At 43.7% G+C, this 12,151-nt stretch overlaps 1 protein-coding gene across 2 annotated transcripts in view; it reads left to right on the top strand.

Moving 5' to 3' along the window:
- The window catches only part of MCC (mutated in colorectal cancers), a 495,753-nt gene that overhangs the window by 415,617 nt on the left and 67,985 nt on the right, over positions 1-12,151 (top strand). For both annotated transcript variants that reach the window (XM_011966089.1, XM_011966090.1), the window contains 2 exons: positions 3,372-3,535; positions 5,745-5,951. In XM_011966089.1, the coding sequence (XP_011821479.1) occupies positions 3,372-3,535; positions 5,745-5,951 (371 nt within the window). The remainder of the gene's footprint in view (positions 1-3,371; positions 3,536-5,744; positions 5,952-12,151) is intronic.

Raw genomic sequence — 12,151 nt, 5'->3', positions numbered from 1 at the left:
GTCTTTGCACTCTGCTTCTGGCCAGAGTCAGGGCTCGGCAACTGCCTAATTTAAGTATGAGAAAGACACATGGTCACATGCCTAGGCCCTCTTCCTGCTGCCTGTAACCCAGCACCCTCAATAAGCAACTGTTGCCACCCCTCCGGCCCTGCTGTGAGAGCCCCTCAGCAGACATTTCCAGTGTGATTATTGCATCAGGTGGACCTGTGCTAGGGAAATCAGCACAGAATGTCTGAATATTTCATGAGCATCTCACTCATGAGCACTTAATGCACGTAACTCAGGAGAGCGTATTCACACCAGCTCTGGATACCAGGAGACCTGCACCAGAGGGTACATGGTCATTCAGAGGCTGGTTGGTGTGTTCTCTGAGGAGTTCTGCTCCTCACTTGGGTCCTTTGCCTCCAGTGGGTGGTGTCCACCTGCCTCCATCTCCAGAGGGCCTCTGCAGTGATGAGCATCCTAGTTCTTAGCAGCTCAGGTCGAGGTCCATAACAAGGAACAAAAGCATTGAGGTCAGGAGTTCGAGACTAGTCTGGCCAACATGGTGAAACCCTATCTCTACTAAAAATATAAAAATCAGCTAGGTGTGGTGGCACACACCTGTATTCCAAGCTACTCGCGAGACTGAGATAGGAGAATCGCTTGAACCCAGGAGGTGGAGCTTGCAGTGAGCTGAGATTGCACCACTGCACTCCAGCCTGGGAGACAGTGAGACTCCATCTCAAAAAAAAAAAAGAAAAGAAAAGAAAAAGAAAAACATACTGTTATAGAGTCTGTTTATAGCCTTCCTGTTTATTAAATAAATGGTGAGGTGGTGTTTCCCTTTGCTCATTTAAAAAATAATATTTGACTGCCTACCCTATTCTGTGTTGGAGATACAATGGTGAGGAAGATCAAAGTCCCTTCTTTCCTGGAGCTTATGTTTTAGTAGAGGAGAGAAAACAAACACATAAGTCAAATCAGATAGCGATAATTGCCATGAAAAAAATAGGATAAGAAGATAGGGACTGGGCAAGGGAGGAGGTGAAACTCCATGCTTTAGATAGGGAAGAGCTTGTTGGGAGGTAGCATTTGAGCTGAGAGCTAAACAATATGTAGAAATTTGGTTGGCCAGGCATGGTAGCTCATGCCTATAATCTCAGGACTTTGGAAGCCTGTGGCAGGAGGATCGCTTAAGGCCAAAAGTTTGAGACCAGTTTGGGCAACATAGACCCTATTTCTGCACAAAAATAAAAACACAAGCTGGTTGTGGTGATGTGTACCTGTAGTCCCAGCTACTTGGGAGGCCGAGGTGGGAGGAGGATAGGTTGAGCCCAAGAGTTTAAAGCTTTAGTGAGCTAGGATTGTACCCCTGCACTCCAGCCTGTGCAACAGAGCAAGACCCTGTCTCTAAAAAGGAGGGTTTTTATTTTTTTTTTTAATTAAAATTTTTAAAAATCAGCCTAGACAAAGGAAACAGCAAAGGAAAAGGAACCCGTGGAGCAGACAGGAGTTTGGCATATTCCAGGGGAAGAAAGAAGGCCAGGAGTGTGAATGGAGCATAGTGAATGAGGGGAAGGAGTGTGAATGGAGCATAGTGAATGAGGGGAAGGAGTGTGAATGGAGCATAGTGAACAGGGGAAGGTGGTCGGGTGAGGCAAGATCGGATCAGTGGTTCTCACTCTGACTGCACAGTAGAATTACCTGAGGAACCTAAAGTTGCCGTTGTGCAAGCCCCACCCCCAGAGATTGTGATTGTGATTGGTTTGGGGTGGGGCCTGGGCATCTGTAGTTTATAAAAGCTCCCCAGGAACATGTTGCAGCCTGAACTGAGCACATCAGTCTTGATCATGCAGAGTTTTACAGACTCTGGTAAGGAGTTGGGACTTTACATGAATGATGATGGGAAGCCATTAGACAGTTTGAGCTAGAAAAATAACTTGTTCTGATCTGCGCTTTTAGGAGGCTAACTTTGGTGACCACAGGGAGAGTGGAGGTAGGAGATTTACAGTGGTCCAGTTGAGAGATGATGATGGCTTAAAGCAGGATCGTATCAGTAGAGATGGTAATAAGAGGTCAGTTTGAGGATAAGTTTTGGAGGTTGTGGTCACAAGATGAATTGGATTTAGTATGCCAGGCAAAGGCATGGAAGGTTGCCTCAGAGCTCACCTGAGTAACTGGGTGGATAGAGGTGCTATTCATGGAAATGAGAGAGATCGGGAAGGAACAGGTTTGAGAAGTAGGTGGAATAGTTGTGTGTACTGGTTGGAGTGAAAGCCTTAGGCTGACCTCTCTAGATTTAGGTAATTTACAGATAGAGGCGACAAGATGAGGTTGACTAAAACATTCTGAGAAGTCCTGTTCCTGTTGTGCCAAGAGTTTTCTTGAAGCCTTCCAAAGGTAAGTCCCAAAAGCAGTTGACCATTTTAGTCCATGGAACCTGTGGTGAGAAGCATGCAGCAGAGAAGAAGAAAATGGAAGACACCGAGCAACTTTCATGCAGGGTCAGGCTGGATGTAGGGGAAGAATATACTCTGAAAGATTACATATAATCAGTCAGCATCTGCCCTGCAACAATAATTGAATGGCGTGGCGATAGACAGAATCCAAAATAGCTGGTTACAAACTTTGTATTTGACTTTAAGGGGAGTTTTTTTTTCCCAACAAAATTGTCTTCTGAGATACGTCTGGGTCACATTATAATTATTTTTTTACTTCTCTGACCAGGCCCTGGATGTCCAGCAATTCAAAGCAACCCAAGTTTTTAAGTCAAAATCAAATGATTAGAATTGGTTGCCTTATTGGAGAACAATAAGGAATTTGTTAGAACAGTTTTTTTTTTCCCCGATGAAAGAACATGGATTAAATTGCAACGGTGGAGCATATTGATTGGTTCTGTCATGGAAAAGTCTTGGTTTTAGGCTCATTGAGGGCGAGGACTATCTCTTACACAGTTTCTATTTTTCAAAATACCTAGCATCTCTGCTCATTCTGAGACTTTTTGTTACATTTAGTAAAGTTACGGGATCTTTCCGCAGTTAGTGCTTGTCTGAATGACTGAGCAGACAGGTTGACCAGAGGCTCTGGAAGTGCCAACAGCCTCTTCTGGGCGTTTCTTTGTTCTTACTGAAGAAACTCAAGATGTGGCTGCTTTGAGTGAAAGACAAGAGAATTCAGAAAATGACCATCGTCTGAAACTGCTTAATAAAAAGAGCTTTGCACTGGCTCCAAGCCTCAGAGACAGTGCCTGTGAGGTTAGGCAGGCTGGCATGAGCTTTGAAATGTCAAGCTCCATTGCCATCCCATTACCTGAATGGGTCCCTCATGGTAAGCAAAACAGAGAGCATTTGTTGCCCTGTGTAACACATTTTGTCTTCATTCACTCACAGACAACTGCAGTGACCTGAACTCAGAACTGCAGAGGGTGCTGACGGGGCTGGAGAATGTCGTCTGCGGCAGAAAGAAGAGCAGCTGTAGCCTCTCCGTGGCCGAGGTAGACAGGCACATCGAGCAGCTCACCACGGCCAGCGAGCACTGCGACCTGGCGATTAAGGTAGACCTTCCTCGCCCTCTGTGAGGCCCTGTGAGGTTCTCAAAGGGAAATGGTCCAATCCTTCTCTTGAAGCGCAGTTTTCTTAAATACTTACTAGGGATGAAAGTTTCCATGAGAGCCATACAATAGATTGGGCCATGGGGTAGAAATGGGGACCCTAGAAATTTTGGTTGGGCTGAATTATTTCAGAAAAAGTCATGATGTCAGCAGTCAGGTTCACTGGCTTTGCAGTAAAAAGGACAATTTACTTGGAAACTATTCGACTGCTAGTATTGAACCATGTCATTTTAGTGTGGTTCATCATAGAGCACTCTTAAGCTGTAAGTTTTGGAAAAGCTCTAAGGCCTCTAGAATACAATTTCAGGAGTCCATTCATCAATTCCTCTTGCTGTTTGAGATGGTGAGAGGAATTTGTTGCATCTGCACAAACTCGTTGTGAATGACGGGAAAGTCAAGGCTTGTTGATACTAGGCCTCTAGTACCTTGATATTCCTTTGACATAAGTTAGTGACCTGGGCATAGCAATTCAAATTTAAAAGTCTAGGAGGAGCCCATAAAGAGAAAATGTAGGCCCAAGTTTCTATCAGTAGGAATCCTGGATTGCACAAAAGAACTGTGGTGTCACAAGGTAAACCATGATGCATGTTTGTAACACTGCTGGTTTTCCATCTTTCTGCATCTCAATTGCAAATGTGTAGTTGATGTGGTTCAGGGCAGGGAGAAGCAATTGCTGGTGTTTCTTTCTCTGGAATCTCCTGGGCCCTGTATTTGATTTTGGTGTCAACTTGGGTCTAGCCCCAGCCTCGGGGTTGAGAGGGAAGGAGGAGGCCAAGGGCCTCTACCAACCATCTAGGGATAAAGCCACAGGGTCTGGAGCAGAGCCAAGTAGGATGAGAGTCTCCAGACTTAAAGGAAGGACAAAGCAGCACATGGGGAAAGGGGCAGCAAGATTTGAGAACCAACATGAGCATCTAAGAGTGATGTACCCTTATGTTTTTTAGTATTTGAGGCATTCTCTTCTCTTCTCTTCCTTTTTTTTTTTTTCTTTGAAGATGGAGTCTCACTCTGTCGCCCAGGCTGGAGTACAGTGGCGTGATCTCAGCTCACTGCAACCTCCACCTCCCAGGTTCAAATGATTCTCCCTGCCTCAGCCTCCCGAGTAGCTGGGATTACAGGTGCACGCCACCACGCCCGGCTAATTTTTGTACTTTTAGTAGAGACAGGGTTTCACCATGTTGGTCTGGCTGGTCTTGAACTCCTGACCTCAGGTGATCCACCCGCCTGGGCCTCCCAAAGTGCTGGGATTACAGGTGTGAGCCACGACACCCGGCCAGCCTTCTGTTTCTTATCCCATCTCTTCACATAGTATTCTGCATAGTAATTCTCCCTCTTGTTTCATTATCCACTGGCTTGTGCTTCCTTTTTCAAAGGACAGTAAATGTGAAGCAGAATGACTTCTTCCTTTTTTTTCCTAATATTATGCATGTTTCTTCTTCTTTAAATGTTTTTAAATGAATTTTTTAAAGCTCTGTATGTGCTACTAAGATTTTCCTTTCCATTTTGAAGCTGTGTTATTAATTAATTTAATCCCTGCTGTCTTAGAAATCTCCACAATGAGCTTCCTCTTTTCTGTGTCAATGAGGTTTATTTTTGCCTTTCACATCTTGAGACTGAACCTCATTTGCACCATCTGAATTTGGATGTGGCACTAAAAGCTGGAAATGGTAATGTGACCTATCTTATCGCTGAGTTGGCACGTGGGAGGCCTATAATTTAGGAAGCTTCAAGTTAGATTTTGTATGCAGTTTACAACCTCATGTTTGTCCTCACATTACCAGGATCACTAAATGGCCTTCTGCCTGGCTGTGTGTATCCACCAACTCTAGAACTCAAGTGAAGGAAATAAGCATTGTGTGGATGTGTCAGCTAGCACCACAGACAGACTCAGCTGCCAGGAGAGGACTCACTGTTTTTCTTACTCTGAAGGTTGCTGGGTAACACAGACTGTACCCCAGGCAAGTGACAGAGCCTTATCTGAAATTGGGAACAGGATAACTTTGGGGTATCCCTAGTCACGATCACTGTTAATAACAAAGTGGTTCTAGAACACACTCCTCTATGGACATTTATTCCTGTTCAGCCTATTTTCTTCCCATCCGCTTTCTCCAAGGTAACTTACTTGACTTTTCTTTGGGGCTGTGTTTTACAGACAGTTGAGGAGATTGAGGGGGTGCTTGGCCGGGACCTGTATCCTAACCTGGCTGAAGAGAGGTCTCGGTGGGAGAAGGAGCTGGCTGGGCTGAGGGAAGAGAATGAGAGCCTGACCGCCATGCTGTGCAGCAAAGAGGAAGAGCTGAACCGGACCAAGGCCACCATGAATGCCATCCGGGAAGAGCGGGACCGGCTCCGGAGGAGGGTGAGCGTGCTGCATCCATAATGGCCAGGCCCTTCCCGGGCATGGGGCTGAGAGAGGCTGGTGTGTAGCACCAAGGGCACCGTGAGAATTTTGTGGCATTTGTAATCTTGGGAATCACTATGTCTTTCTTGTTATGAAGTCATTCTTGAAAGTAGTTTGAAATCGCTAAGGTGTAGAGGTAAGATTTAAAAAAAAAACACACACTTTTCTCTGGAATCTTAAATCTGACTGGTTGATAAAATTACATCGGGGCAGTGATTTTAAACTTTCCAGGGTAAACACGTCTTTTCTAAGCTCAATTAAAATGTTCTTTAAGATAAACTAATAGTCTTTAGAATTTGAAAAAAAATCGAATTTGCCCCTTTTAATTTTTTTCTACAAAATTTTATTTAGCTTTATAGCACCTGCTCTCATTTACTTATACTGAATCTAATGTAGAATGTCATCTCTCCTGGTGCAGACTTACTGAAGTTAAAATACATTGTGTGCATGTATGTATGTGTATCTCTTTAAGCGTGCATATTATGTGTGTGTCTCTGTGTTTACAGATGTGTACGTGTGACTCCTGCTATTCACCCTAGGGCTTGATCTAGTTTGAGTACCATTTTGTTTAGGACATGTATCCATTACTGAAGGAGGTGATGTTTCAGGATAGAAATGTTTGGCAGAATTGTTAAAGCCTTTAGTTTTTCCAAGATGAAGTTTTTAATCCCGGGAACCCACAAACACTTCTGTGTTTGGCTGTGAGTTTGATCTATGATTGGGTAGGGGGGTAAAGCAATGAATTCTTCAAACACTTCCGTCTGAACTTCACTTTGAATTACTAGACTTACTTGACTCTCTTTCTCCGTCTTGGCAATATTAGAAGCTTGTTTTCTAGTTGTGCTCTGACTGCTAATTTTGTACACAGATAAAGTTGACTTAGAAGGGGAAAAATACTGGCTGGGCGCAGTGGCTCATGCCTGTAATCCCAGCACTTTGGGAGGCCAAGGCAAGCAGATCACAAGGTCAGGAGCTCGAGACCAGCCTGGACAATGTGATGAAAGCCCCGTCTCCACTAGAAATACAGAAATTAGCCGGGCGTGGTACTGTGTGCCTGTAGACCCAGCTACTTGAGAGGCTGAGGCAGGAGAATCGCTTGAACCCGGGAGGTGGAGGTTGCAGTGAGCCAAGATCATGCCACTGCACTCCAGCCTGGGCAACAGAGGGAGACTCCATCTCAAAAAAAAAAAAAAAAGGGAAAAATACATCTAGTGGGTCTCATCATCCTTCACCATTGCTCTTGCTCCCTTAGCCATAAAAAAGACCTTGTAAATAACTTGCTCTTCTATCCTTCAACAAGCTTGGGATGTGTACATCGTTTTGTTTTTAATCCATTTGTAAGTGTTCTTACTTGCCATTATATAAAAATATGGAAGAAATTACTATTTTTGAATGTTATCAACTCTTCCTCATTTGAAAAATATGGAAGAAATTACTATTTTTAAATGTTATCAACTCTTCTTCATGTGTGCTAATGTCATAATTAAAAGGCTGGCACTACTGCCTCTCATATCTGAACATCATTTTGTCTTAACTCACGTGCATAAGCATATTTTCAGTATGCAGCTATATCGGATGCCAGTCTCCATCCTTGCATCAGCAGGTGTAAATCATCCCAGTCAGCAAAGGCTTTATCTGGGCAACATGACGAAATTTGCTTAGCACTAAAGCTCACGCCACCTGTAATTTCCTGGGTTACACTCCCCGATGATTATGATTGATGCCCTAATTAGGTATGTACTTACTCTTAGCGTGTGCATTCTGATGGTGCATGTTTTGTGAGGGAAATTGTTGGTGTTCAGTGTAATTACATATTGTGGTTTAGAATGAATTTTCTTCTCTCATTTGCCAGCCCTTGATTGACTAGCAAAAAGTAAAAAGTCCCCTTCCCCACTTTCCATTGTTTTCTCCAACTCTGGAGGTCAGTATTTAGAATAGCACAGTGCGGAGGCACTGCACTAGGTACCAGGGCTGTGGGGCCAGACTGCCTGGGTCATGCATAGCCTGACCTGCCAAGTCCCTATGAGTCTTTGGCATTCAGTCATTTTTTTAAATAGGAATCCTTAGATGTTTGAAGAACTCTAATGTGGACATTGGATAATTACACACACACACATACAGGCCTACACACACAGACACATTTTAGTCAAAACCTTTCTTCCAGTCACATCTGTTACCTTTTATAAGTTTGTGCAACTAGTGTATATAGTTTTTATTTCAGTTACCTTCAAATGATGTTAACTTTTATTTCTTCCTCAACTAGAGATACTCTCAGGAATGTATATACATACCATGAATTGTCTTTCTATTTCAAAACGAGTGTGGATCTCAAAAAGTGTACTAGATGCATTTGAATGCCTGTTTACTAGACTTTAAGTGCCGAAAGTCTTCTTCCAGCCGCCACCCGTCCACCCACCAAGTGTGCTTTATTTCCCTCAGGAGGGATCTGTCCTTTGTGGTTGTCATTGTCTTCTGTTCTTCACGATGTGTAGCTCTGCAGAGCAACTGAGGTGCCATTTTTTGTTTATCCCTATGACAGTACAGAGTACAAGGCTGGTTCGCCTTTGCTGTCTTTATAGCAGCTCTGAATCCACAGTTCATCAAAGTTCCCTGACGAGCAGCTGGGACCACTTTCTTTTTTTCTTTGCCCACATTCATTGTATAGAATTTTAACTGACCAGATCAATAGGATTGGTGCTTGAACCCCGCCTGTAATTAAGCAAAGTGCTCTCTGTAGATCTTCTGAGCTTTGTTCAAGATTTAATTAAATTAGATCTTTAATGTAGTCAGTTAACAAATTGGGCTAGTGGCAGAGCAGTAACTAAGGAACAACAGGCAATTTTATTATTGGTCCTAGTTCATTATTGAATGAGGCAATCATTTATTTCTGTATGCTCTGTAATGCAGCCATGTATTTCCTCACACATAAAGAAGTGGGCTTAATGTAGGCAAGGGAGAATTACTCTAGAAAGGAAGTACTTTATTCTTCATTCATTCATTCATTTCATAAACATGGTCGGTCATCTCTGTGCCAGGCAGAGGGGTTACAATGATGAACAGGACACAGTCCCTGGCTTCAAGGATATTGGGGAGACAGGCAAGTAAACAGATCATTGCAAAGGTATATGTCAGGTGGTGGGGACAGGTAAACACAGAGAGTGCCCTGAGAGCTCCCCAGAGAGTCGCGTGATGGCAGGAACCACTTTCTCCACGTTGTTCCCATTTTTTTAGCTACTTTGTTTAAGTCAACCACGATGTGGCAAAAATAATCAGTGCTTTCCGCACTGTGTTTGGCAAAGCAAACTTGATGTGACCACAGGCACATGAAACTGTGTCCCACTGAATCATAGACTTGAACACAAATCGGCCACATAAGTTCCTTCTGAGATTTTGTAGGAATTCTTCAGAATTACAAAATTCTTCTGCATGTTCATGTCATAAGGTGTTAACAATTTCTTCCTCACACAGTGTGCTCTACCTGGGTGCTTTCTGCATGTCTGGGAATGAATTCCATCTGTCTCTCCCGGGCTTCTGTCATCCTGGGAGTCTGGCTTCTGGCTTCATTGCCACAGTAAATTCAAGAGACAAGTAGACATGCTATTTTGAACCAAATAAAAGTCACCCTTGGCCAGGTGCAGTGGCTCACGTTTATATTTCTAGCACTCTGGGCGGCTGAGGCAGGAGGATTACTTGAGCCCAGGAGTTTGAGACCAGCCTGGAAGTGTAACTGTTGTGATCTTATAGAGGTTAAATAGTCATCCGTGTTTTCCCTCACATCTCCTTTAGCCTCGTTTGGCCATGGTCCCATCTGAGCTGGTCCCACTCTACCTCCCCTCGGTGTTGCTTTTCTCGACCACAGGGCTATATAGAGAAAATGCAGACTGCAAAATAGTACCTTATTATGAATTTCTAGCTGTATACATTTCCATTTCATAGATATTCATATGTGTGTATATAAAAATATTGAAAATAGACCAGAAAAATATAAACAAACATCATAATGATAATATGTTATATTGGCCTCAAAGGGACCTTAAACTTCTCTATAATGTTCTAATTTATTTTTTAAATGAATGTATTCATATCGTTGTATAATTTTTCATATGCAGAAGTATATACATAGAAATAGAGAGGACACTAGTATGCTAAAATATAACAGGTTAAATCTGGGCAGTGGAAGTATGTGATTGCTTTTTTCTTCTTTGTCCTCTTTAATTTCCAAATTAAGCAAAAACAAAAAAGTATGGATCATAGAGAATGATCTGTATCTCACAGCTTTTAACAGTTTGGTATTCACATATAAACTGAGTCTTCTTTTTTGTCCTTTATTGAACTTTGTTCATTTCTTATTTGTTCCATTTCTTCATAGGAATTTCTTTACAGGATAAGGAAGAGGTTGCCAATATTAACTGAGTTTAAATCCATAAAAGTTCTGTAAAAACAAGCTCTGTCTCAACACTGCTCCTCTTAGCTCTTCCCAGCTCTCATCTAGCTGCATGGGAGGGAGCTGAGAGGAGCCGGGTCTGGCTTCAGTGTGCTCCTTCCAAATAGAAGGCTCAGGTGGCTCTTCTTTTGTGTGACTGGTATATTAGTCAGTATGAGGCTAGGTTTTTCTGCAGTAACAGGTTCACTTCCCAAATCTCAGTGGCATGGCACATTGTTTCTTGCCCATACCATATGTTCAATGCAGGTTAGAGGACAGGTGCACATTTCTGATCCATACATTCACTCAGAAACTCAGACTGTTGGCCGGCTACCACCTAAGAGCCCACTCAAAAGCTCCCACCACAGCATTTATTTTTTTATTTTTTTTTTTATTATACTTTAAGTTCTAGGGTACATGTGCATAATGTGCAGGTTTGTTACATATGTATACTTGTGCCATGTTGGTGTGTTGCCCCCATCAACTTGTCAGCACCCATCAACTCGTCATTTACATCAGGTATAACTCCCAGTGCAATCCCTCCCCCTGCCCCCGTGATAGGCCCTGGTGTGTGATGTTCCCCTTCCCGAGTCCAAGTGATCTCATTGTTCATCTCCCTCCTATGAGTGAGAACATGCGGTGTTTGGTTTTCTGTTCTTGCGATAGTTTGCTGAGAATGATGGTTTCCAGCTGCATCCATGTCCCTACAAAGGACACAAACTCATCCTTTTTTATGGCTGCATAGTATTCCATCCACCACAGCATTTAAATGCTTCTGCGCCCTGCCTGTTGACCAGAACTAGGCAAATGGCTTTACCTAACCATAAAGGGGCTTAGGAGCTTGGAGGAGCCTGTGGATGTTGGTTCAACAGTATAAGTTTCTGATGCAGCTGATTTACATGCTTTGACCATGATACCAGCCAAGCTTGGCCATGAATCAGAGTTCCAGAGAAACAGGCAGTTTCACTCATCCGTCTTGTGGTGACTCCACACGTGTGTGTCAGAATCATTGGGAAGTTCTTTCAGAGGATGTCTGTCCAGGCCTTTCCATGAGCCAGAGTCAGTGAATGGGGTGTAGCACCACGGCACACTCCCCCACATCATGATCATGGTCAGCACTTGGAGACAGGGAAGGGGGAGGCAGTGTCCTCTGGTCACCCACTGGACATGGGCCAAGAGCTTCTCCAAGCGTCCTCTACTTCCTCTCTGCAGGTGAACTGAGAGAAAGAACTGCAAGCTTTCTGCCTTCTCCTCATGGCCAGCCTGCTCCTCCTGGGCCCACCATGTAGCAGTGATGAGCCCAGCGTCTCCTGGGGAAGCTGCCTGCTCTGTGGAGCCTGCCCTGTACTGTCCCTTCACCAGGGTCATCTGAGCTAGAAGAGGAGGGAGGGTGGAGTCCACCAGGGTGCAGGCACCCCGGGGCTCCCAAGGCATGGAGGCACTGCCTAGCACGCTTCCAAGTCCCCCAGCTCACCCCGTGAAGGAAATCACTTCCACAGGGAGCTGCTTATTACCAGTGCAAACTCAGTAGGGCTTATTTTTAAGAAAGGCTCTGTTAATAATATTGATAGTATTGACATTCTGTGAACATTTGCAGACTGAACCCCTCTCACATTAGACCCTCCTCAGACTAAAATGAGATACTTCTAAAGGGAAAGCAGGACTTACTCAAAGCCTAAATCACCAGCCTGGGTAACATAGCAGGACCTCTTATCTACCAAAAAAAAAAAAAAAA

This window comes from Mandrillus leucophaeus, unplaced genomic scaffold, assembly GCF_000951045.1.
Source record: "Mandrillus leucophaeus isolate KB7577 unplaced genomic scaffold, Mleu.le_1.0 Scaffold740, whole genome shotgun sequence".
In the NCBI taxonomy this organism is placed as follows: Eukaryota; Metazoa; Chordata; class Mammalia; order Primates; family Cercopithecidae; genus Mandrillus; species Mandrillus leucophaeus.
The sequence above is the reverse complement of the archived record's forward strand: the minus strand, read 5'-3'. Positions and strand labels throughout refer to the sequence as shown.